The 26,825-nt window shown below is 46.6% G+C and overlaps 1 protein-coding gene across 5 annotated transcripts in view; it reads right to left on the bottom strand.

Annotated features, from left to right (window-relative positions):
- LOC139265471 (uncharacterized) overlaps positions 1 to 26,825 on the bottom strand; it is a 359,824-nt gene that overhangs the window by 182,606 nt on the left and 150,393 nt on the right. For all 5 annotated transcript variants that reach the window (XM_070882494.1, XM_070882503.1, XM_070882509.1 and 2 more), the window contains one exon: positions 14,273 to 14,442. In XM_070882494.1, coding sequence (XP_070738595.1) covers positions 14,273 to 14,442 — 170 coding nt within the window. The remainder of the gene's footprint in view (positions 1 to 14,272; positions 14,443 to 26,825) is intronic.

Genomic DNA, 26,825 nt, shown 5'->3' with positions numbered 1-26,825 from the left:
TGTCAACCCTTTAAGTATCACTCGCCAGTGTAGTCTAGCCAACTTCCATTGAAGTTACCTTTCCTTAAGTTCAGGACCCTAGTCTCTGAATTAACTATGTCACTCTCCATCTTAATAAAGAATTCTACCATATTATGGTCACTCTTCCCCAAGGGGCCTCGCACAACAATATTGCTAATTAGTCCTTTCTCATTACATAAGAACATGAGAACATAAGAATTAGGAACAGGAGTAGGCCATCTAGCCCCTCGAGCCTGCTCCGCCATTCAACAAGATCATGGCTGATCTGGCCGTGGACTCAGCTCCACTTACCCGCCCGCTCCCCGTAACCCTTAATTTCCTTATTGGTTAAAAATCTATCTATCTGTGACTTGAATACATTCAATGAGCTAGCCTCAACTGCTTCCTTGGGTAGAGAATTCCACAGATTCACCACACCCTGGGAGAAGAAATTCCTTCTCAACTCAGTTTTAAATTGGCTCCCCCGTATTTTGAAGTTGTGCCCCCTAGTTCTAGTCTCCCCGACCAGTGGAAACAACCTCTCTTCCTCTATCTTGTCTATCCCTTTCATAATTTTAAATGTTTCTGTCAGATCCCCCCTCATCCTTCTGAACTCCAACGAGTAAAGACCCAGTCTACTCAATCTATCATCATAAGGTAACCCCCTCATCTCCGGAATCAGCCTAGTGACTCGTCTCTGTACCCCCTCCAAAGCTAGTATATCCTTCCTTAAGGTGACCAAAACTGCATGCAGTACTCCAGGTGTGGCCTCAACAATACCCTATACAGTTGCAGAAGGACCTCCCTGCTTTTGTACTCCATCCCTCTCGCAATGAAGGCCAACATTCCATTCGTCTTCCTGTTTACCTGCTGCACCTGCAAACTAACTTTTTGGGATTCATGCACAAGGACCTCCAGGTCCCTCTGCACCGCAGCATGTTGTAATTTCTCCCCATTCAAATAATATTCCCTTTTACTGTTTTTTTTCCCAAGGTGGATGACCTCACACTTTCCGACATTGTATTCCATCTGCCAAACCTTAGCCCATTCGCTTAACCTATCTAAATCTCTTTGCAGCCTCTCTGTGTCCTCTACACAACCCGCTTTCCCACTAATCTTTGTGTCATCTGCAAATTTTGTTACACTACACTCTGTCCCCTCTTCCAGGTCATCTATGTATATTGTAAACAGTTGTGGTCCCAGCACCGATCCCTGCTGCAACGAGACCTGCATGTCATGGTTCATCAGTCATTGAAAGTTGGCATGCAGGTACAGCAGGCGGTGAAGAAGGCAAATGGTATGTTGGCCTTCATAGCTAGGGGATTTGAGTATAGGAGCAGTGAGGTCTTCCTGCAGTTGTACAGAGCCTTGGTGAGGCCTCACCTGGAATATTGTGTTCAGTTTTGGTCTCCTAATCTGAGGAAGGACGTTCTTGCTATTGAGGGAGTGCAGCGAAGGTTCACCAGACTGATTCCCGGGATGTCGGGACTGACATATGAGGAAAGACTGGATCGACTGGGCCTTTATACATTGGAGTTTAGAAGGATGAGAGGGGATCTCAAAGAAACATGTAAGATTCTGACGGGTCGGAACAGGTTTGACGCGGGTAGAATGTTCCCGATGTTGGGGAAGTCCAGAACCAGGGGACACAGTCTTAGGATAAGGAGTAGGCCAGTTAGGACTGAGATGAGGAGAAACTTCTTCACTCAGAGAGTTGTTAACCTGTGGAATTCTCTACCGCAGAGAGTTGTTGATGCCAGTTCATTGGATATATTCAAGAGGGAGTTATATATGGCCCTCACGGCTAAAGGGATCAAGGGGTATGGAGAGAAAGCAGGAAAGGGGTACTGAGGGAATGATCAGCCATGATCTTATTGAATGGTGGTGCAGGCTCGAAGGGCCGAATGGCCTACTCCTGCACCTATTTTCTATGTTTTCTATGTTTCTGTGCTTCTACTTCCCTCTGTCTCCCTGCATACGTTCCCATCCGCCTGCCATATTAGTTTAACCTCTCTCCAACAGCACTAGGAAACACTCCCCCTTGGACATTGGTTCCAGTCCTGCGCATAAATCCATGGTGGCTTTGCTTAATCTGTTGATATTATCGACGTGTGCCGTTATCACATCCTTTATAATAGACTCCAGCATTTTTTCTACTGCTGATGTCAGGCTAATCAGTCTGTAGTTCCCAATTTTCTCTCTCCCTCCTTTTTTAAATAGTTTGAAGCCACTTGCCAATAGCAACCAGCATAATATGCTGGCAAACTAGTAATGCCTCCATTCAAATCTTCAGTGACCTTGTATGGAAACTGTAATGGCACATAAAAGTGGCGTTTGCAAGTCAGAGCTTCACGCAGTGTGCTGTTCGCGGCCGTAGCTGTGTCAACTACGATGCCTAATCCTCCACCCCCCTTTCAATATGCCGCCAATATCGCCCGCTGCACCCTCGGAACGCTGATTTTTTCAGACGTATCCTGGGGCGGGCGTTAAATGAGGTGTAAGCGCTGAATTTTCCATCCGGGTCGCTAGCGCAGCATTGCATGACGATTGATGTCGTGATCTAAGTCACAATGGAAGGCGGGGCAGTAAGTTTTTGCGTCGCCACAAATCATTTGCTGAATTTACCGGCCGGGTGCTAAAATCTGGATGCATGGCGTTACGCCCAGGAACACCATTTACTGCCCCTCCGGGGCATAAACAGAGGCACAAACGAGCGAAAAATCCAGCCCATGATGTTTCATGAACAGCAACATGATAAACAATTAGTTAATCTATTTTGATGGCATTAGTTGAAGGATAAATGTTGGCCAGAGCACTGGGAGAACTCCCCTGCTTTGCTTCATATAGTGCCATGGAATCTTCTACATCAATCTAGGAGTTAAAAATAAAAAAAATGTGAAACCCGAACACAAACCGCCCACTTCTGTTTTTAATGGAGGCGGATTAGGAGCAACCAGTCTGCTCTCACGAGGCAGGTCAATCGCTAAATATTTTACGAGGCTATGTGCCTCCATTTTAATGAATGTTTTATTTTTAACTTCTGCAGCCGGGTTTCCCGGGACTCAGGAAACCCGGCAGATGAAAGGAGATGAATAAATGACTTTATTGTACTGCTTGTGGGCCAGGAGAAGCAGGAGTGCTTCCCCACCGGCCCACCAAGCTTACCTTTTAAACACCCTGTGATCGGCTGACTCCCACCCTCCACGTTGGCCAACACCCACCCCCTCCGAGGTTTGATTTCCCCCGCCGCCCGATGTTCGATCTGCCCCACCCCCCCCCACCACCCCAACCCCCCCACAATGTCTAAATCCTCCCGCAATTTCGGCCTTAACTGCCACCTACTCCTTGGCTACTATCCAGCTGACAGACTGCCAGCCTGTAAATCTGGATGGCTGTTGAGTAGGAAACCTGTAGTGATAATGTAAAACAGGTCCTGCTGTTAAATTCAGTAGGACCTGCAGGAAACCCTGCCTTTCAGGATTCCTGTTCGCAAATCCTGGCGAATTGGATCAAAATCCATTCTAACTCCAGAGATGTGATCAGCGACTTCTCATTTTCTCAAAGCTGATTTAATATGAAAAAGTACATGATGTGATGGCTGTTCCATCTAAGTATTCGAATAAACATTCTAAATGGCTTGTGTATCTTTGGGAGTTAACCCTTTGTATCCTGAGTCTAATCTTATATCAACAATTTAATATAAATTAAATCAAATATCCCTTCTAAGCCAAATATGTAAAATTCTCAAAATGTAATAGCTGCTTTGCCTTTATCTGCTACCAAATTGGAACTGCAGCTGTGCAGATATGGTATTTATGGGGTGGAAGATGGGCGTGATAGGGACAATTCTTTGCAGGCTGTACTGATGAGGTGATATACTGTTAGCTGAGTTCTTGGTACATGCACAGTACAGATGTTTCTTTCCTTTAAGTGTGCACCTTCTATTCACTGTTCTTCAAGCCAAAGAACATTTTCCACATTTACGTCGATGGAGTATCTACACTGAAAGCTGCATCAACTCTGCTGACCACCTTCTGCCACCTTGCTGCACATTGGTTCCAATTGGAGAGTTCACCTCAGTCCCAAAGATGGCCATTTTCCTGTAAGTATCACCTATGGCAAAATTTGCAGGTTCTCATCAGTGAAGGGGGCTGTCCTTGCTGCTCCTCCAGACACCTTTACTGCTCCAGCAATCAGGATTCAGGAAAATAAGTTTTGCCGCATTTTAAGTGCATGTCAGACTTCCTACACTCCTCCCCTTGTTGACATGATACGTCCTGCAGAGCATATTTTAACTTTTTTAAATTATTTGAATCTGGCAGGATGAGACCACTCAAATAACTACGATGTGTCTCATTGCACAATGCAGAAAGTGTAGAATTGTTCCTTATATTCTTGTACCATAAAGTTGTAAATCACCATCTCCTTCCTATCATATAACATAAAGCCATATGGGGCATAGACACGGTAGCCTTAATGTTCATTGTAATGAAAAGTGGTGAATATAAAATAGGACAGCTTACAAAAGAAAAATATTACACTGTAAATATCCAACAAAAACATCAATTTACATTTAAATGGTATCCTTACCATGCAGAATATCTCAAAATGTTTTGTAAGCAGAAGAGGAAAATGCCAAACAGAAGATGAAAAAGTTGAACAGGAGTAAACTGAAAGCATGTTTTGCTGGCATTGCGCTGACGGTCATCTTAGATCATCCATGATGCAATGTTGGTACAGGCAGTTGAATAATATGCCTAGACTCATTGGTGATGAGAATGTCCGACATGTGAAAGCTGATCCTAAGCTTATGGGCAATATCATGTTGGCCTTCAGAGCTAGGGGATTTGAGTATAGGAGCAGGGAGGTTTTGCTGCAGTTGTACAGGGCCTTGGTGAGGCCTCACCTGGAATATTGTGTTCAGTTTGGTCTCCTAATCTGAGGAAGGACGTTCTTGCTATTGAGGGAGTGCAGCAAAGGTTCACCAGACTGATACCCAGGATGGCAGGACTGACGTATGAGGAGAGACTGGATCGACTGGGCCTGTATTCACTGGAGTTTAGAAGAATGAGAGGGGATCTCATAGAAACATATAAAATTCTGACGGGACTGGACAGGTTAGATGCAGGAAGAATGTTCCCGATGTTGGGGGAGTCCAGAACCAGGGGTCACAGTCTAAGGATAAGGGATAAGCCATTTAGGACTGAGATGAGGAGAAACTTCTTCACTCAGAGAGTTGTTAACCTGTGGAATTCTCTTCTGCAGCGAGTTGTTGATACCAATTCGTTAGATATATTCAAGAGGGAGTTGGATATGTCCCTTACGGCTAAAGGGACCAAGGGGTATGGAGAGAAAGCAGGAAAGGGGTACTGAGGTGAATGATCAGCCATGATGATATTGAATGGTGGTGCAGACTCGAAGGGCCGAATGACCTGCTCTTGCACCTATTTTCTATGTTTCTATCTTTCCATCACCAAAGGGGAAGAGTGTACAAAATAGAGGGACCAAGAATGGAGCTCTGTGGCACACTGCATGTTGTCCTTGAAGAAATGCTGGATTATATTTTCAGAGTTCACTTGATAAGATGGAATAAATTAAACATCCCTAGTTGCCACATTACTAAAGATTCATGCACAAAGGTTTACTGGGATAAAATTAAATTAAAGTTTGAAAAAATTCATGCAACGATAGTCTGCTGTTTCTCGCAGTAAGAATGTCATTAGCATTCAGACACTGGTTAACTCTTGAATGAGACTATTTAAATGCATGCACAAAGTTCTGCTTTCTTCTGACTACAGCACAGTGTAGAGTGAACTTTACTGGCTCCCACCAGTCTGAAATAAATTTTGTCCATTTTCTCAGGGCCATTTTCCCAGTCAGCCACCGCAACTTTGGCAGAAGATCGGCGGAATGCCAAGATAGATATGTAAACATCTTTTCTGCTAATATTCCACTGAAGTTAAGGCAGCCAATCAGATAACCCCTGAGGAAATTCCAGACGTATCAATTTCTTTTCCTTCAGTCAGCTCTATGGTTTACAGATGTAAAAACATGAAAATACAGTATGAACTATGTCATGTATGTAACCTTTATGTAACAACACTGCAATACTGTATGTACGTAAGAAATGCACACCTTGACCACAGTGGGTGAACTTGTGGGAGACACGCCTCACCTGGTCATCCAGGTATATAAACATAGAAACATAGAAAATAGGTGTAGGAGTAGGCCATTCGGCCCTTCAAGCCTGCACCGCCATTCAATCAGTTCATGGCTGAACATGCAACTTCAGTACCCCATTCCTGCTTTCTCGCCATACCCCTTGATCCCCCTAGTAGTAAGGACTACATCTAACTCCTTTTTGAATATATTTAGTGAATTGGCCTCAACAACTTTCTGTGGTAGAGAATTCCACAGGTTCACCACTCTCTGGGTGAAGAAGTTTCTCCTCATCTCGGTCCTAAGTGGCTTACTCCTTATCCTTAGACTGTGACCCCTGGTTCTGGACTTCCCCAACATTGGGAACATTCTTCCTGCATCTAACCTGTCTAAACACGTCAGAATTTTAAACGTTTCTATGAGATCCCCTCTCATTCTTCTGAACTCCAGTGAATACAAGCCCAGTTCATCTAGTCTTTCTTGATATGTCAGTCCCGCCATCCCGGGAATCAGTCTGGTGAACCTTCGCTGCACTTCCTCAATAGCAAGAATGTCCTTCCTCAAGTTAGGAGACCAAAACTGTACACAATACTCCAGGTGTGGCCTCACCAAGGCCCTGTACAACTGTAGTAACACCTCCCTGCCCCTGTACTCAAATCCCCTCGCTATGAAGGCCAACATGCCATTTGCTTTCTTAACCGCCTGCTGTACCTGCATGCCAACCTTCAATGACTGATGTACCATGACATCCAGGTCTCGTTGCACCTCCCCTTTTCCTAATCTGTCATCATTCAGATAATAGTCTGTCTCTCTGTTTTTACCACCAAAGTGGATAATTTCACATTTATCCACATTATACTTCATCTGCCATGCATTTGCCCACTCACCTAGCCTATCCAAGTCACTCTGCAGCCTCATAGCAACCTCCTCGCAGTTCACATTGCCACCCAACTTAGTGTCATCCGCAAATTTGGAGATACTACATTTAATCCCCTCGTCTAAATCATTAATGTACAATGTAAACAGCTGGGGTCCCAGCACAGAGCCTTGCGGTACCCAACTAGTCACTGTCTGCCATTCTGAAAAGTACTCATTTACTCCTACTCTTTGCTTCCTGTCTGCCCACCAGTTCTCAATCCACGTCAGCACACTACCTCCAATCCCATGTGCTTTAACTTTGCACATTAAAGGGAGGTCCCAAGCAGGGTCATCACTTCTTGGTCCTGTGAATAAAGGTTCAGGTCATGGAGTGACCTTGTCCATGGAATGTGCCTTGTGTGGATTTGTGGTATTCTGTAAGGAATTTACAATGGCGACGAGAAACGGGAATCAACAACCCACGAGAATGGCCACCGGCAGCACAGATGAACGATACTGTGTTAGTGAGGACTGGGACGATTTCATTGAGAGGCTCCACCAGAGTTTTGTCATGAAGGACTGGCTGGGAGACGCAATGTCCGACAAGCGAAGGGCTCATCTGCTGACCAGTTGTGGACCCAAGACTTACGCGCTCATGAAAGATCTGCTAACACCTGAGAAGCCGGCGGACAAAACCTTTGAAGAGCTCAGCAAACTAATCGGTGAGCACCTCAAACCGGCGAGCAGCGTACACATGGCCTGACACTGATTCTATACCCACCGACGTCGGGAACGACAGAGCATACCGGATTTCGTTGCGGACCTCCGGCGCTTGGCCAGCCTCTGTAAGTTTACAGACACCTGCAGCGGGGAGATGCTAAGGGGTTTCTTTATTGAGGGCATCGGTCATGCTGGGATTTTCAGAAAGCTAATTGACTCCAAGGACTTGACCATGGAAGCAGCAGTGTTGATGGCTCAGACTTTTATGGCGGGGGAGGAGGAAACCAAGATAATATACGCACGCAATTCTGCCTCCAACGTGGCGATGGATCAGGGAGTCAATATCATAAATGCGACACAGAGCCCCGCAGGCAGGCAAGGGCAGTTTGACACACCCCAGGCAGCAATAGACCCAAGAGTAAGTCTCCAACAGAGACAATGGCAGGCTGCACGGACATTTACGCCCCCCCAGTGGACAATGCGGCCCGGGATGGGGCCATTGACACCCACTAACAGGGTGCTCAAGAGCAGTCAAAGGGACAATCAGTGAGGAATGCCTTGTAACAGCTCTTTTGTTCACAACAGTGGGAATCTCAGTTCATGCTGGAGGTGTAGGGGCAGACATGCTGCCAGGACTTGCAGGTTTCAACAGTTCGTCTGCAGAATTTGTAACCTCAGTGGCCATTTAGCCAGGACGTGCAGAAAGCCTGTAACCAGGTTAATATACGAGGCGGATGAACCAGATGAGGGGTCTGCAAGGCAGGATGACGCTTGGGGCAAATCAATGGACGCTGAAGTTCAGCGGGTTCATGTGGCAAACATTCACAGCTCATATACCAAAACGCCACCTATGATGATGAAAGTCCAATTAAACGGCATCCCTGTACGCATGGAGCTGGACACGGGGGCCAGCCAGTCACTCATGAGTGTTCAACAATTTGAAAAGCTGTGGCCACTCAAAGGCAGCAGACCCAAACTAGAGCGTATTGAAATGCAATTACGGACATACACCAAAGAAATCATTCCAGTGCTCGGCAGCGCAATGTTGGTGGTCACACACAATGGATCGGTGAACCGGCTGCCGCTCTGGATTGTCCTGGGCAATGGTCCCGCACTGTTGGGGAGGAGCTGGTTAGCTGAGATGAACTGGAAATGGGGTGATGTGCATGCCATGTCATCTGTGGAGCGAAGTTCATGCTCACAGGTCCTACAGCAATTTGAGTCACTATTTCAACCTTGCGTTGGGGCGTTCAAAGGTACTAAAGTAGTGATATGCATCACCCCGGAAGCCAGACCAGTGCACCACAAAGCCAGAGCTGTGCCGTATGTGATGCGGGAGAAAATTGAGAGCGAGTTGGACCGGTTGCTGAGAGAGGGCATCATCTCGCCCGTTGAATTCAGCGACTGGGCGAGCCCCATCGTTCCCGTCCTAAAAGCGGATGGCTTGGTCAGGATCTGTGGCGACGACAAGGCCATTATCAACCAGGTGTCCCTTCAAGACCAATACCCGCTCCCGAGAGCGGAGGACCTTTTTGCCACGCTGGCAGGAGGCAAGCTGTTCACCAAGTTGGACCTCACTTCAGCCTACATGACCCAAGAACAGGCCGACGAATCTAAACTACTGACCACCATCACCACGCACAAGGGACTGTTTGTTTACAACAGGTGTCCGTTTGGCATTCGATCAGCGGCCGCGATTTTTCAAAGAAACATGGAAAGCCTGCTCAAATCCATTCCTGGAACAATCGTATTTCAGGACGAAATCCTCATCACCGGTCGTGACACCGAGGAACACCTCCACAACCTGGAGGAGGTGCTACACCGACTGGACCGGGTAGGCCTGCGACTCAAGAAGTCTAAGTGTGTGTTTTTGTCTCCCGAGGTCGAGTTTCTGGGCAGGAGGGTTGCTGCAGACAGGATTTGGCCTACCGAATCCAAAACGGAGGTGATTCGACGAGCGCCCAGGCCCTGCAACACATCAGAGTTGCATTCATTTCTGGGATTCTTGAACTATTTCAGGAATTTTCTGCTGAACTTAAGCACATTGTTGGAGCCGCTACACGTGCTTCTGCGTAAGGGTTGCGATTGGTTTTGGGGGGACTGTCAAGAATGGGCTTTCAATCGGGCGCGGAACCTACTTTGTTCAAATAAGTTGCTGACCCTGTACGACCCCCATAAGAAATTGGTTCTGATATGTGATGCATCGTCCTATGGGGTTGGGTGCATGTTGCAGCAGGGTAATGCTGAGGGCCAACTACAACCTGTGGCTTATGCCTCCAGGTCGCTCTCTCAAGCTGAATGTGGATATGGGATGGTTGAGAAGGAAGCACTCGCATGTGTCTATGGGGTGAAAAAGATGCATCAGTACCTTTTTGACAGGAGGTTCGAATTAGAAACGGACCACAAGCCATTAACATCCCTGCTGTCAGACAGCAAGACTGTCAATGCCAATGCGTCAGCTCGCATACAGCAATGGGCTCTCACGCGCGCTGCGTATGACTACACCATCCGGCACCGGCCCGGCACCGAAAACTGCGCTGACGCGCTCAGTAGGCTTCCATTGGCCACCACTGAGGGGGCAGCGTAGCAAAGCGCTGAGATGGTCATGGCTGTCGATGCCTTTGACAGTGCAGGCTCCCCCATCACAGTCCGCCAGATCAAAATCTGGACCAACAGAGATCCCCTCCTATTCTTGATTAAGAAATGTGTCCTGACTGGGGATTGGGCGCCCGCACACGGAGCATGCCCTGAGGAGGTCAGACCGTTTCACAGATGGTTGGATGAGCTCTCCATCCAAGCCGACTGCCTACTATGGGGCAGCCGGGTAGTCATGCCCCAGAGGGGCAGGGAAGCATTCATCAGGAAACTCCACAGCGAGCACCCAGGCATCATGCTGATGAAGGCCATTGCCCGGTCACATGTGTGGTGGCCGGTAATTGATTCAGACCTGGAACACCGTGTTCGCAGGTGCACGATGTGTGCCCAGCCAGGGAGGCCCCTCTCAGCCCGTGGCCCTGGCCCACCAGGCCATGGTCACGTATTCACGTAGACTACGCGGGCTCGTTCATGGGAAAAATGTTTCTCATTGTGGTTGATGCGTACTCGAAATGGATCGAGTGCATCATTTTGAATTCATGCACGACATCCACCACCGTGGAGAGTCTGCACGCGGTCTTTGCGACCCACGGCTTGCCGGACATCCTTGTTAGCGATAATGGCCCATGTTTCACAAGCTACAAATTCCGGGAGTTCACGTCGGGTAATGGCATTAACCATGTCAGGACAGCCCGTTCAAGCTGGCCTCCAATAGCCAGGTGGAACGTGCGGTGCAAATCATAAAACAAAACATGCTCCGGATTCAAGGACCCTCCCTTCAATGCCACCAATTGCGCCTCGTGCTGGCCTATAGGTCCCGACCGCACTCGCTCACGGGGTCCTGCCCGTGGAGCTACTCATGAAACGAACACTCAAAACTCGGCTGTCCCTCATTCATCCAGTCCTGTCCGACATGTTGAGGGAAAGCACCAGTCCCAAAACGAGTACCTTGACCGAAACTCAAGGGGGAGATGTATAGAAATTGATGACCCCGTATTTGTTCTCAATCACGCTTTGGGGCCCAAATGGCTTGAGGGTACTGTAATGGACAAAGAGGGGAATAGGGTCATAGTGGTTAAACTTAACAATAGGCAGATATGCCGCAAGCATCTGGACCAAGTAAAAAAAAGGTTCAGCATGGACACTGAGGAACCTGAGGAAGATAATGCGATGGTATTCACACCAACACCAGTGAACGAGCAACAAGAACATTCAGCAGCATGCACAGTCCCTGCGGTCAGCCCGGACAGGCCGGAATTACCACAGGTGACAGACACGCATACCAAGGCTCAACAACCAGAGCCCCAACTGCGGCGCTCCACGAGAGAGCGCAGACCACCCGAGAGGCTTAACCTATGATCTCAATAAGATGTTGAGGGGGAGGTGATGTCATGTATGTAACCTTTATGTAACAACACTGCAATACTGTATATACGTAAGAAATGCATACCTTGACCACAGGGGGTGAACTTGTGGGAGACACTCCTCACCTGGTCATCCAGGTATATAAAGGGAGGTCCCATGCAAGGTCATCACTCCTTGGTCCTGTGAATAAAGGTTCGGGTCATGGAGTGACCTTGTCCACAGAATGTGCCTCGTGTGCATTTGTGGTATTGTGCAAGGACTTTACATACTAAATGGTACTATTTTAAAGCGGGTGCAGGAACAGAGAGATATACAGTGGGTGTATGTACACAAATCTTTGAAGATGGCAGAGCAAGGCTGTTAAAAAAGCATAGGGAATAGTGGGCTCTATAACTAGAGGCAGAGTACAAAAGCAAGAAGTTATAGAAACATAGAAAATAGATGCAGGTGTGGACCATTCGGCCCTGTGAGCCTGCACCTCCATTCAAGAAGATCATGGCTGGTCATTCCCTCAGTATCCCTTTCCTGCTTTCTCTCCATACCTCTTGATCCCCTTAGCCGTAAGGGCCATATCTAACTCCCTCTTGAATATATCCAATGAACTGGCATCAACAACTCTCTGCGGTAGGGAATTCCACAGGTTAACAACTCTCTGAGTGAAGAAGTTTCTCCTCATCTCAGTCCTAAATGGCCTACCCCTTATATAAGACTATGTCCTCTGGTTCTGGATTTCCCCAACATCGGGAACATTCTTCCTGCATCTAACCTGTCCAGTCCCGTCAGAATCTTATACATTTCTATGGGATCCCCACTCATCCTTCAAAACTCCAGTGAATAAAGGCCCAATTGATCCAGTCTCTCCTCATATGACAGTCCAGCCATCCCTGGAATCAGTCTGGTGAACCTTTGCTGCACTCCCTCAATAGCAAGAACGTCCTTCCTCAGATTAGGAGACCAAAACTGAACACAATATTCCAGGTGAGGCCTCACTAAGGCCCTGTACAACTGCAGTAAGACCTCCCTGCTCCTATACTCAAATCCCCTCGCTATGAAGGTCAACATACCATTTGCCTTCTTCAACGCCTGCTGTACCTGCATGCCAACCTTCAATGACTGATGAACCATTGACACCCAGGTCTCGTTGCACCTCCCCTTTTCCTAATCTGCCACCATTCAGATAATATTCTGTCTTCGTGTTTTTGCCCCCAAAATGAATAACCTCACATTTATCCACATTATACTGCATATGCCATGCACTTACCCACTCACCTAACCTGTCCAAGTCACCCTGCAGCCTCTTAGCATCCTCCTCACAGCTCACACCGCCACCCAGTTTAGTGTCATCTGCAAACTTGGAGATATTACAGTCAATTCCTTCATCTAAATCATTAATGTATATTGTAAAGAGCTGGGGTCCCAGCACTGAGCCCTGCGGCACTCCACTAGTCACTGCCTGCCATTCTGAAAAGGACCCGTTTATCCCAACTCTCTGCTTCCTGTCTGCCAACCAGTTCTCTATCCACGTCAATACATTACCCCCAATACCATGCGCTTTGACTTTGCACACCATTCTCTTGTGCGGGACCTTGTTAAAAGCCTTTTGAAAGATCAAATACACCACATCCACTGGTTCTCCTTTGTCCACTCTGCTAGTTACATCCTCAAAAAATTCCAGAAGATTCGACGAGCATGATTTCCCTTTCATAAATCCATGCTGACTTGGACCGATCCTGTCACTGCTTTCCAAATGCGCTGCTATTTCATCCTTCATGATTGATTCCAACATTTTCCCCACTACTGATGTCAGGCTAACCGGTCAATAATTACCCGTTTTCTCTCTCCCTCCTTTTTTAAAAAGTGGTGTTACATTAGCTACCCTCCAGTCCATAGGAACTGATCCAGAGTCGATATACTGTTGGAAAATGATCGCCAATGCATCCAGTATTTATGCTAAACCTTTATCAATCACTTTATAAATAGCTGGAGTATTATGCTCAATTCTGGGCATTACACTTTAAGAAGGATGTCAAGGCCTTGGAGAGGGTACAGAGGAGATTTACTAGAATGGTACCAGGGATGAGGGACTTCAGTTACGTGGAGAAATTAGTGTTGCTCTGTTTCGGGCAGAGAAGGTTAAAAGGAGATTTGATAGTGGTGTTTAATTTCGATAGAGTAAATAAGGAGAAATTGTTTCCACTGACAGGAGGGTCAATAACTGGAGGACACAGATTTAAGGTAATTAGTAAAAGAACCAGAAGAGACATAAGAATTTCCTTTAATGCATCAAGTTGCTTTGATCTGGAATGTACTGCCTGAAAGGGTGCTGGAACCAGATTCAGTTGTAACTTTCAATGGAAAATTAGATTATATACTTGAAAAAGGAAAAAAAATGCAGGATTATGGCGAAAGAGCAGGGCAGCGGGACTAATTGGCTAGGTCTTTCAAAGAACCGGCACAGACAGGATGGGCCAAATGGTCTCCTTTTGTGCTGTATGATTCTACACATTCTGAGAAAAAATATGTGCTGACTTAAAAGGAAGTAAATTACTTAAATGTACTGGAAACCTGTTTGTACCTTAAGTGAATTCTTGCAATGTCGGAATAGTTCCCTTAATCCAGAGTCAGTAATGGACTTTGTTCTGTCGTTGCATCGATAAAGCCTGAGGCTTTGTGGTTGATGATGCCCAATGTTCGCAAGCCAGTCATCATTCAAACAATTAATATTTTCAATCTGAATAGTCTTCCCTGAAAGAGAAACAGTCTACATCAAAGTTTTGTTCTCGTGCACTAGCCAGAAAATTAGCCACATTTTTTCATGAGAGTAAGGCTTTGTCTTAATTTTGTTTTCTTCTTCCCATCTTCCCTATTTTGGTCTCCCACACAGTACACCTTATAACTGGCCAAAAGTATAGACAGGCAACCACCTTCCTGATGATCAGCAATGTTTGATTGAAACTGGGCACCAGGAGGTGCAGTAGAATGGCCCACAATGACTCGACCCTCCCCATACCATCATCATCATCATCATCATAGGCAGTCCCTCAGAATCGAGGAAAGCTTGCTTCCACTCTAAAAATGAGTTCTTAGGTGACTGAATAGTCCAATACCAAGAAACACAGTCCCTGTCACAGGTGGGACAGACAGTCGTTGAGGGAAAGGGTGGGTGGGACTGGTTTGCCGCACGCTCTTTCCCTTGCCTATGCTTGATTTCTGCATGCTCTCGGCGATGAGACTCGAGGTGCTCAGCGCCCTCCCGAATGCACTTCCTCCACTTAGGGCAGTCTTTGGCCAGGGACTCCCAGGTGTCAGTGGGGATGTTGCACTTTATCAGGGAGGCTATGAGGGTGTCCATGAAAAGTTTCCTCTGCCCACCTTTGGCTCATTTGCCATGAAGGAGCTCCAAGTGGAGCACTTGCTTTGGGAGTCTCTTGTCTGGCATGCAGACCATGTGGCCTGCCCAGCGGAGTTGATCGAATGTGGTCAGTGCTTCAATGCTGGGGATGTTAGCCTGAATGAGGACGCTGATGTTGGTGCGCCTGTCCTCCCAGGGGATTTGTAGGATCTTGCGGAGACATCGTTGGTGATATTTCTCCAGCAACTTGAGGTGTCTACTGTACATTTCCATGTCTCTGAGCCATACAGGAGGGCAAGTATTACTACGGCCCTGTAGACCATGAGCTTGGTGGCAGTTTTGAGGGCCTGGTCTTCAAACACTGGTACCAAGCCAGCAACTCACAGGATGACAAATTGCTCTTTGTGCATTTTTATATCACAGGAAGGTTTACCTTAAAGTCACAAGAGATTGGTGAAACTTTACAATAATTCAAAAGTGACAAATAGATTTCTAGCCTGAAGATTGAAAGTCTCTCACTCACATCTCTCTGTCACATAACCTGACATTTGGTGATGCAGGCTCGAAGGGCCGAATGGCCTATTCCTGCACCTATTTTCTATGTTTATATTTGAATGTAAAGGGGTGGAACCCAGATGCACTGCTCTGCAACCCAGTTTTAACGGGGTTAGTCACAAAAGTTAATGATATTAAATTTTCAGATATTAAAAAATTGAAATGCTTAATAGACACATATTATAGGCTAGACTTTCCACTTTTGTGCAGATCGGCCAAAAATGGGCGTTATTTCCAACATTGGCGGTAAATATGGCTTTGAGGTTGCCGGATTATCACCCATTTTCAAAACCCCAACTTTCCATTTTATAAAATGGGCGTCATGAGCGATCTGAAATGGGCGCTCCTGTTAAAATTTTTTGTCCTGCTGTAAAGTGTCGGCGTCTATAGCAATGGCATGGCAACGCTCGTTTCCGGCATTTCAGGAGGTCAGGGGTCATCATTACATGCGCATAAGAGGAGACAGAGAGGGAGCAGAGAGGAACTGAAAGCATATGTGGGTGTGGTATGTGCTTCTTTAGCTGTTGTGGGAGGAACGAGGGAGATTCACCAGCAGCAAAAAGCCTACTAAGCACAAAGAAGGTAGTTGGCACCGAGTTTTTGAGGAAAAAATAATATTTAACATAGCAGAGGGATGGGAACCCAGGAGAGGGCTCTGAGCTAGTTAGAGTGGGTGAGAGCTCAGATGAACAGAGCCCCAAGAAAGGATGCAAAAGGCAGGAGGCAACAGAGCAGAGTAGCACTGGGGTAAGTGTAAACCACAAGGTGATAGGAAGGGACAATATGTTTGAATATAAAGGGGCTGCAGGAGGGGTCAAAACTAAAAATCATGGTTTAAAAACTAGTATTAAAACACTTTACCTAAACGCATGCAGCATTCGAAATAAAGTAAATGAGTTGACGGCACAAATCATTACAAATGGGTATGATTTGGTGGCCATTACAGAAATGTGGTTGCAGGGTGGCCAAGACTGGGAATTAAACATACAGGGGTATCTGATAATTCGGAAAGATAGACAAGAAGGGAAAGGAGGTGGGGTAGCTCTGTTAATAAAGGATGATATCAGGGCAGTTGTGAGAGATGATATTGGCTCTAATGAACAAAATGTTGAATCATTGTGGGTGGAGATTAGCGATAGTAAGGGGAAAAAGTCACTGGTGGGTGTAGTTTATAGGCCCCCAAATAATAACTTCATGGTGGGGCGGACAATAATCAAGGGAATAATGGAGGCATGTGAAAAAGGAACGGCAGTAATCATGGGGGATTTTAACCTACATATGGATTGGTCAAATCAAATCGCACGGGGTAGCCTTGAGGAGAAATTCATAGAATGCATACGGGATTGTTTCTTAGAACAGTATGTTACAGAACCTACAAGGGAGCAAGCTATCTTAGATCTGGTCCTGTGTAATGAGACAGGAATAATAAACGATCTCCTAGTAAAAGATCCTCTCGGAATGAGTGATTACAGTATGGTTGAATTTGTAATACAGATTGAGGGTGAGGAAGTAGTGTCTCAAACGAGCGTACTATGCTTAAACAAAGGGGACTACAGTGGGATGAGGGCAGAGTTGGCTAAAGTAGACTGGGAACACAGACTAAACGGTGGCACAATTGAGGAACAGTGGAGGACTTTTAAGGAGCTCTTTCATAGTGCTCAACAAAAATATATTCCAGAGAAAAAGAAGGGCGGTAAGAGAAGGAATAACCAGACGTGGATAACCAAGGAAATAAAGGAGAGTATCAAATTAAAAACCAATGCGTATAAGGTGGCCAAGGTTAGTGGGAAACTAGAAGATTGTGAAAATTTTAAACGACAGCAAAGAATGACTAAGAAAGCAATAAAGAAAGGAAAGATAGATTACGAAAGTAAACTTGCACAAAACATAAAAACAGATAGTAAAAGCTTTTACCGATATATAAAACGGAAAAGAGTGACTAAAGTAAATGTTGGTCCCTGAGAAGATGAGAAGGCGGATTTAATAATGGGAAATGTGGAAATGACTGAGACCTTAAACAATTATTTTGCTTCGGTCTTCACAGTGGAAATTGCTGGTCACGGGAATGTGGGAAGGGAGGACCTTGAGACAATCACTATCACTAGGGGGGTAGTGCTGGACAGGCTAATGGATCTCAAGGTAGACAAGTCCCCTGGTCCTGATGAAATGCATCCCAGGGTATTAAAAGAGATGGCGGAAGTTATAGCAGATCCATTTGTTATAATCTACCAAAATTCTCTGGACTCTGGGGAGGTACCATCGGATTGGAAAGCAGCTAATGTAATGCCCCTGTTTAAAAAAGGGGGCAGACTAAAGGCAGGTAACTATAGGCCGGTTAGTTTAACATCTGTAGTGGGGAAAATGTTTGAAGCTATCATTAAGGAAGAAATAGCGGGACATCTACATAGGAATAGTGCCATCAAGTAGACGCAACATGGATTCATGAAGGGGAAATCATGTTTAACTAATTTACTGGAATTTTTTGAGGATATAACAATCATGGTGGATAGAGGTGTACCGATGGATGTGCTGTATTTAGATTTCCAAAAGGCATTCGATAAAGTGCCACACAAAAGGTTACTGCAGAAGATAAAGGTACGCGGAGTCAGAGGAAATGTATTAGCATGGATCGAGAATTGACTGGCTGACAGAAAGCAGAGAGTCGGAATAAATGGGTCCTTTTCGGGTTGGAAATCGGTGGTTAGTGGTGTGCCACAGGGATCGGTGCTGAGACCACAACTGTTTACAATATACATAGATGACCTGGAAGAGGGGACAGAGTGTAGTGTAACAAAATTTGCAGATGACACAAAGATTAGTGGGAAAGCGGGTTGTGTAGAGGACACAGAGAAGCTGCAAAAAGATTTAGATAGGTTAAGCGAATGGGCTAAGGTTTGGCAGATGGAATACAATGTCGGAAAATGTGAGGTCATCCACCTTGGAAAAAAAAACAGTAAAATGGAATATTATTTGAATGGGGAGAAATTACAACATGCTGCAGTGCAGAGGGACCTGGGGGTCCTTGTGCATGAATCCCAAAAAGTTAGTTTGCAGGTGCAGCAGGTAATCAGGAAGGCGAATGGAATGTTGGCCTTCATTGCGAGAGGGATAGAGTACAAAAGCAGGGAGGTCCTTCTGCAACTGTACAAGGTATTGGTGAGGCCGCACCTGGAGTACTGCGTGCAGTTTTGGTCACCTTACTTAAGGAAGGATATACTAGCTTTGGAGGGGGTACAGAGACGATTCACGAGGCTGATTCCAGAGATGAGGGGGTTACCTTATGATGATAGATTGAGTAAACTGGGTCTTTACTCCTTGGAGTTCAGAAGAATGAGGGGTGATCTTATAGAAACATTTAAAATAATGTAAAGGATAGACATGATAGAGGCAGAGAGGTTGTTTCCACTGGTCGGGGAGACTAGAACTAGGGGGCACAGCCTCAAAATACGGGGGAGCCAATTTAAAACCGAGCTGAGAAGGAATTTCTTCTCCCAGAGGGTTGTGAATCTGTGGAATTCTCTGCCCAAGGAAGCAGTTGAGGCTAGCTCATTGAATGTATTCAAATCACAGATAGATAGATTTTTAACCAATAAGGGAATTAAGGGTTATGGGGAGCGGGCGGGTAAGTGGAGCTGAGTCCACGGCCAGATCAGCCATGATCTTGTTGAATAGCGGAGCAGGCTCGAGGGACTAGATGGCCTTCTCCTGTTCCTATTTCTTATGTTCTTATGTTCTTATAAGGCATGTAAGAGGCGACCCAGCACGCTATGGACACTGAGGACGTGGACGAAAGCAGTGAGCTGGGAGAGTAACACTTGGGAGGACGCAAAAGAGCAAGGAGGTTCTCAGACGAGGCAAATGCCTCCCTCATGCAGGAGGTCGAGTGACGCTGGGGTCAATTGACCCAGGGAGGGCGATCAACGAGGTGCGTGAGTGCAACCAATGCCGCAAGCGATGGAACGACCTTGTCAGATCCACCAGAGTAAGTATTACATTTATTTACATGTACCTATATATTTCAATAATTTGATTTGTAAGTGTGATGAGTGTAAAATCAGGTGTGATATCTTGCACTTATACCGGGAAGGTTGTACTCAAAGCCTGCGTCACAGTGTATGTCTTTAGGTAAAGAATGATAATTTTCTTTCTAATCATAATTACATCTGTAGGTTATGCGTTGTATCAGTCTCTGTGTCAGTCGCTAGCAATGATATCACGCAATGATCTCATGCCATGTCGTGTTGTTGTTACCTTTTACAGAAGAAGCTTTTGAGGAATTGGGCCAAGCAGAGGCGAATGGGTGGGGAACAACCAGTCATCATCGACTTCACCAACATCGAGGAGCGGGTGCTGGCACTAGTGGGGACCCACCCCCGGTCGACCACACAAGTAGCAGCAGAGCCTGATGTGATGCCACGTGAATAAAGTATACACCATTGCATGATGTAAAGTCAATAGATGCCACACCCACTCATATCCGACCAATATTATATGATAGATGAATCATAAAATTCTTCTCTAAATAATGACAGCCTCATGAGAATCATTGCAATGCAGAATTTAGTGATGGTCATGAAGCGTGATATCTGTGATGATCTTGATAGCGGTGTTGCTTTTGTCGTGCATATACTGTGTGTAGCGCTGGACTCACCTTGTGACCCTAGCACCCACTTCTTCTTTAATAACCTCAGTTATGTTTTGCAGCTCAGCCAGCAGCGTGGCCCCCTGCAAGAACACCGAGCCCAGAAGGTGGGGGCGCTGAGGAGCACCGATTCTCGCCCGTGCATCTGCTGGGTCCCTTCTCAACGGATGACAATGCCGACTTCGAGGAGCCTGCATCCCCAACCTCCATAATCCATTCGACACCGATGTCATCTATTGCTCCTGTGGCCATTCCCACATCCATCGTGGAGGTACCGGGCATAAACACCTTGCCACAGGGCACACCAGGTGTCTCCAGGACAGCACCGACCAAGAGGAGGTTGGTTCGATGCAGCAGGTCTGCTCCACGAGCGGCAGATCTGAACGTGGACATGGTACACTTGTCCAGGAGGTATGTTGACATAGGTCAGCAGGTCCTCCAGACAATGGGGGGCATATCCCTCCAGCTGGCCAGCATGTCCGCGACCATAACCGAGTATGTGGCACAGATGGCGGAGGCCCTGGAGCTGATAGCCAGGAACACTGGTGGCAGAGGCCTCCCAATGGTACCAAAGCGCGGCACTGCACCCCAAGGTGCCGCACTCCCATTGCCAACGACACATGAGAGCCAGGAGGAAGATCTTGCTTCTGGCCCGGAGGACGTTCCCACCTCGTGACCGTCCTCTCCCGTATCCGTCCAAGCAGCAGTTCTGGCGTCATCCCCCCCAATGAAGCAGCACCTGGGAGCTCCTCAGCCAGGCAGCTTGGAGTCAGGAGGGGAAGCGGAAAGGGTAAAGGCGGGGAGGAGAAGCAGGGGTGGGGGGGAAGGAAAGTGAGGTGCATGGCCGCAGGTGTTGTCTTGGGCATATTTTTATGTTGTTGGCAGCTGTTTTAGTGGGAGGGTCAGGGGAAGGGCGAGGGGGCTACCTTGCTGGTTTGCATTTGTGTTCTGTGTTGCTGGAAACATGTAAATGTGATAAATTTGTTGTGGGGTGGGGCGGGGTGTTTTTTTACAGTTATAATTATGATTTCACATAAATGGTCGGATTAAATGTTTTTTATTTAACACAACCTTGTTGCACATTGTCTCAGATAGCTGCACCGTTACACACTGGTGATTCCTTAACATGAAAAAGTATAATTACACTTAACTTAAATCAATTTAAACTTTAACTGTCACCAAGGTGATGCACACCATTGATGTATGACCTGCACACCCAGCAGTGTTGCAGCTTTGTAGATAACAACAACATTCTTTCAAGCAAAGCGCTCATTTGTGAGCTGCTGACGTAAGAGTCTTGCAGCTATGCAGCTACCACGGGCTCTTTCCTGCAGTCTACTGGGGGGCGGGGGCATGGTTTCATCATCAGCCTAATTGTCTGGCCTGAGGTCAGCGTCCACCTCCTCATCCTCCTCTTCCTCGCACTCTCCTTCTGGCAGTTCTTCTCCCCTCCTGATAGCCAAGTTGTGCAGCATGGAGCACACCACCACGAATTGAGCTACTTACTCAGGGTGGTATTGGAGCTCTCCTCCTGAGTGGTCCAGGCATCTAAAGCACTGCTTCAGCACTCCAATGGTTTTGTCCACGATATTGCGAGTGGCTCTGTGGCTCTCGTATCGCTTTCGGCTTCGGTGTGGGTGTCACGCAGCGGGGTCATCAGCCAGGTGGCCGAGCATCCAGCATTGACCTTGTGGCTGACTGGTAAACATGTCAGATACAGTGCTCTCACGCAGAATGTGAGCATCATGGATGCTGACCGGAACTTTAGCATTCACTGCCATAATTATTTGCTGGTGGTCGACAACGAGTTGCACATTGAGGGAGTGGGATCCCTTGCGGTTCCTAAAAACCTCTGCATCCCGAAAAGGTGCCCACATCGCGATGTGCGTACAGTGTATTGCTCCCTGCACCTTGGGGAAGTTAGCAATTTGGTAGAATCCTAAAGCTCTCTCAGTCTGAACCTCCCTGGTCATAGGGAAGCTGATAAAGTCCATCCTGCGTGCATAAAGGGCTTCAGTGACCTGTCTAATGCAGCAATGTCTGGCATGCTGAGACAGACCGCAAATGTCACCAGCTGAGGCCTGAAAAGAACCCTACGCGTAGAATGAAAGTGCCACGGGTGACCTTGACCTCGATGGACAGTGGGGTCCTGATGGTGCTGGCAGGCTGCAGATCTCACTGATAACCTCCTTGTGGAAGCGCAGTCTCCTAAGGCAGGTATTATCGGACAAGTTGAGGTAAGACCGCTTCTCCTTGCAAGTGCGGGGGGTGTAAGGTCTGGTCCTCCTCATCAGTCTCGCACATCTTAGATTGGGCACATAATGCTGTCGAATATATCTTCTGCCATCTCTACGTTTGCAGCAGGTGCGTACTCATCAAGACAGGCTGAGAAATGACAGGCCCCATTCAAATAATTATCAGTATTACACCGATTGTTCACAAACAATAAATGTCCCCACTAAGACGCCTAAATTAAATTCCAATCGTCCACAGTATGATAAGATGTTTGGTCAGATGTTCATATCATCTTAAAAGACCTCCAGAGTATATCTAAACTCACCCGAAGTTGAAGCAGAGCAGCCTTTTAAATGAAACGGCCTGCGATTTAGAACATGGCGTCCATAACGCTGTGATTAGTTCAGGTGAGAGCAACTTTTTTACATCGTTTTTTTCGGCAAGTGATATTGTCGGCGAGTTGTGTGCGAGGTGCCGAAAGTAAGGATGGACGATTTTCTGGGTGTTAGTTTCGGCAAATGTGATCTTCACGACAAAAAAAAGTGGGCGGGCGGTATTATTAAATTTTGACATTAATTACATGCCGAAAATAACGCTGGGCGATATTATGGGCGTTGGTTTCGCCCATTCTGATCTTTCTGCCCAAAAAATGTGGGTGGGCGGTATTATTTTTTATCGGCGTTATGTTCATGCCGAAAGTAACACTTGGCAATAAATGACCGAGAAATGGTCGTTCATTTCCATTTTGTGGCTAAATGGGTGATATATGGGCGGTATTCATGCAAAAATAATGGAAAGTCTAGCCCATGGTATGAACAGATTACTGGACTGCTGTGACGTCCTCTAAGTCCTTTGAACACTGGTATCCAAAGCCACAATGGCAGCAGTATGAGATTCCAATGCAGCAGGCATTCTATGTTGGAAAGGATGGGCTCCAAGCTCTGCTCAAAGCACTGTCCCAAGTTGGAGTTGGAGGCCACTTGACAGGCTTTCTGGCAGGCTTTCCAGTGCACCAAGCATTTGATTATGTACACCCATCAGCCCTTCTTCTGTAGTCTGGCCCATCAAAGTCCTTATCTGACTCCTCTGCAGCAGAACTAATGACCTCAGCCTTCAGCGAGCTGCCACCCCACGGTATCCTTTCCCCCCACCCTGAGTCCTGCCCAGGTTCCCGGTGACTCAGCACATGCAGATCCCTCCTCTATCCTAGCCTCCAAAGTACACACAATGTTAGTCTCTGAGCTGGTAGCTGCAAGTGTAAGATCGAGTGACAGTGTCTCTTCATCATCACTATCTTCTTCCTCCTCTGACTGGAAAGCAATCTTCTCGCTAATTTTTTTTTGAGGTGCGCAGCCCCTTGCAGCCCATTCAAGTGACCACGCAGGCGTGGTTTTTTACATTATAAAGCCACCAAGTGGCCTGCAGCAACCTCCAGATTGCTGCACAGCCGCATAGCTTAATGAAAACATTCCAGTTCTTGGGCAATGAAGTGAAAAAGTGACGAGAGTTGGGTTGTGATGAGGGGAAGAAGAGAAAGTGAGATGTGCGGGCTTACATCATCTGCAGCTTATGACTCAGAAGAAATTGTGCGAAAAGGAAGAAGTGGGAAGCGAGAAGGAGGCTTAAGTATGGAAATACCCTCATCATAGGTCCCTCCAGCTCCATCAGTGGCCACGTCCTCAGCGATGCCCCTTTCCATGATGACCAGTACTGTCTCCTCCAGCAGGGTTAAAATGTGCAAGCACACTTATCCTCCTCCAGTTCTTTGCTGCTACCAGCTGTTACGTACGTATGTACGGAATCCCCATAAGCCTGAATGAGGATCCCCTTCTTTCATTGGTTGGGCCAGCCCAAGTTATCCCAGTGGCGCTTGCGAACTTCATGCGTCCCTGGGATACATGGGCCTCTACGCATGTCTGCACATAGAGGCCCAGGAGCACGAGGATCCCGAGACAGAAGGTAAGTTCCCCATGGGAATCCTCCGACCACAAAAATCAGGCCCAATGACTCTCCTCTCCACGTCTTTTAGCATTCCTCCAGTGCATTCTCAGAAAAACTTGGGGCATGCTCTCTCATGTTCAGCAATTTCTTAAAGTATTAGATTCAGTTTTCAAACGATTCCCGCCACTTCTTGCAGCCATAATGCATGTCCCCTTTACGAGGTGCCGGCTGCCTTCAAGTAGCGCTAGCCACTTGTGATATCAAGCCCTTGCTGACACGTGCAGCCAATGAACAGTGCAGGTAATGGTGGCTGCATGCAGGAATAATGGAAATCAGCAGGTAGCACCAATTTAACATGCTGCCTGCAATGCAATGAACAGGTGTGGGTTAATCATGCCCACACCGATTTTCAGAGGTTACCCAATTCAACCCCCATTGGATTTTTCTTATCACACAATTACCTATGTAGAATAGAATTCTGTAAAGATACAAAATACCAGATATTAACAGGAAATGGTTTATTAAAGCATTTAATTATCTAAATATATCCTCTGTAATCAATATTTTGAATACTTGGAAGAGTATAATTACTTTTTCAGGTTAAAAAAGAGAGTGGAAGGCCATAATTATCTCAACTAAAAAACACTTTTTAAAACATTACTGCACTGCAAGTAACCCTAAGCTCTAACCTAATTGGTAAAACAGGTGACAAACTCTACAATCTATCTGTGATCTTTCACCATCATAATGTTTTATTTTTAGGTGGAGCACTATGAGATTTGGCATCCAGACACATACACACCCAGAAGGTATGTATGCATTCTTTTTCCTGTTAAAAAAAATATCAGGAATACATGGTGCAATGGCCAAGAACTTGGTTGCATTCCTAACCTTTATATTTACCCATCTGAGTAGAAGCCTTTAGAAATTCAGGTAAGGATTCTTAAATTGTTCAAGGTATCTTTGCTATCAGATTGCAATGTAGTCTCCCTAAAATATTTGGGACGTGAAATTCACCCTCTTAGCGCCATCATTTAAGGCTGATTTTGGCAGAAAAATGTTGGCTGCTTCGCCTCTGGCCACTTCTGGCAGTCGTCATTTTGGGCATTTCAGTAGTGGGACGTTGGGTGCATTCGACAGAAGAATACAAATGAGGCAGATCGCCAATCAGAGTGTAAAGTTGAATTGACACACGACCTGCTATTTTAGACTCGACTGTACGCCCTCTCCAAAGCACGCACAGCTGAACGCAAGATGAACCCTGCCACCAGCTCTACTTAAAGGGACACACGCAACTTTGAGCTAAGTTGCTTTTTTGCTTTTGTACTCGTTGTACAGTTCATTTGAGTAGTAGCTTGGTGTAAGACATTAAAAAGTTGTTAAAGAGTGCAGGGAGTGTAGGGAGTGCTGCTGGATGTTTGCTAGGCTTTGGCTCTTATAGGAAGGCCTCTGAGAACACCACTTGCTCCCAGTCCTTTGGGCTCTATTCGCATTCCCCCTTGGGCTGCAGCATGACGTGGAGATGGAGCAGCAACTGCAAAGAGGACAAGTTGCTCGCAGAGGGAGCAGGAGGAGGAAGAAGCAGAAGAAGAAGAAGCAGAAGAGGAGGAAGCAGAACTGGAGAAGGAGAAAGGAGGATGAAGCAGAAGGAAGGAGGCAATCCACACAGCCCCTTTCTGGCCGGGATCGAATCATCCTCCTGTGGTACCAGTGACCACAGCCCCAATTCCCCTTTCAACATTAGTCCCACACCTTACCTTCCCTCTGTTACTGACCATCCCAACATCCTCTTGACCACAATGCTGAAATAAAAGCCACTACAAAGCAAACTTTCCAATCCAACTTTATCCATATATGCATCCAATATTACATCAAAAAATCAAATAATCACCCTTGTGCATTTCCTTTCTGACTGTCTTGCGTGTGCTTTTGCCTAGTCTAGTACTCCAACGCAGTACTACCCCAGTGCAGCATGGCTGGTGGAAGACTGCTGACTTTCCGTGGGGGACACTGCAGATGACATTGCAGGACGACCTCAAGGAGCTCTGGGCCTACTAGACCCTGCTTCGAACTGCATCACCTTGGCATGGGCAGCAGCAGTCCGGGCTGGCTGGCTGACAGGCAACAGCAAGGGCAATGGTGGAGTGGCAGTGGTGGCAGGATGAATGCTGTCATCCTGGGAGAGGACAACAGGTTCATGCTCCATGGAGCCACTGCCACTCCCCTCAGGCAGGGCTTCAGCAATCCTAGTAATTTGCTGGACTGCTGTGAAACCCTGCAAGTCCCTTTCAACACTGGCAAATCCAGCCATTATAGCAGCAATCTGAGCTTGCATAACTTCTGTTATATATGTATACTTGTATTTACTCTGTACAGACACCAGAGGGCTCATTTCCTGGAGTC

This window comes from Pristiophorus japonicus, chromosome 1 (assembly GCF_044704955.1).
Source record: "Pristiophorus japonicus isolate sPriJap1 chromosome 1, sPriJap1.hap1, whole genome shotgun sequence".
Classification (NCBI taxonomy): Eukaryota; Metazoa; Chordata; class Chondrichthyes; family Pristiophoridae; genus Pristiophorus; species Pristiophorus japonicus.
This window is presented reverse-complemented; position numbering and strand designations above follow the sequence as displayed.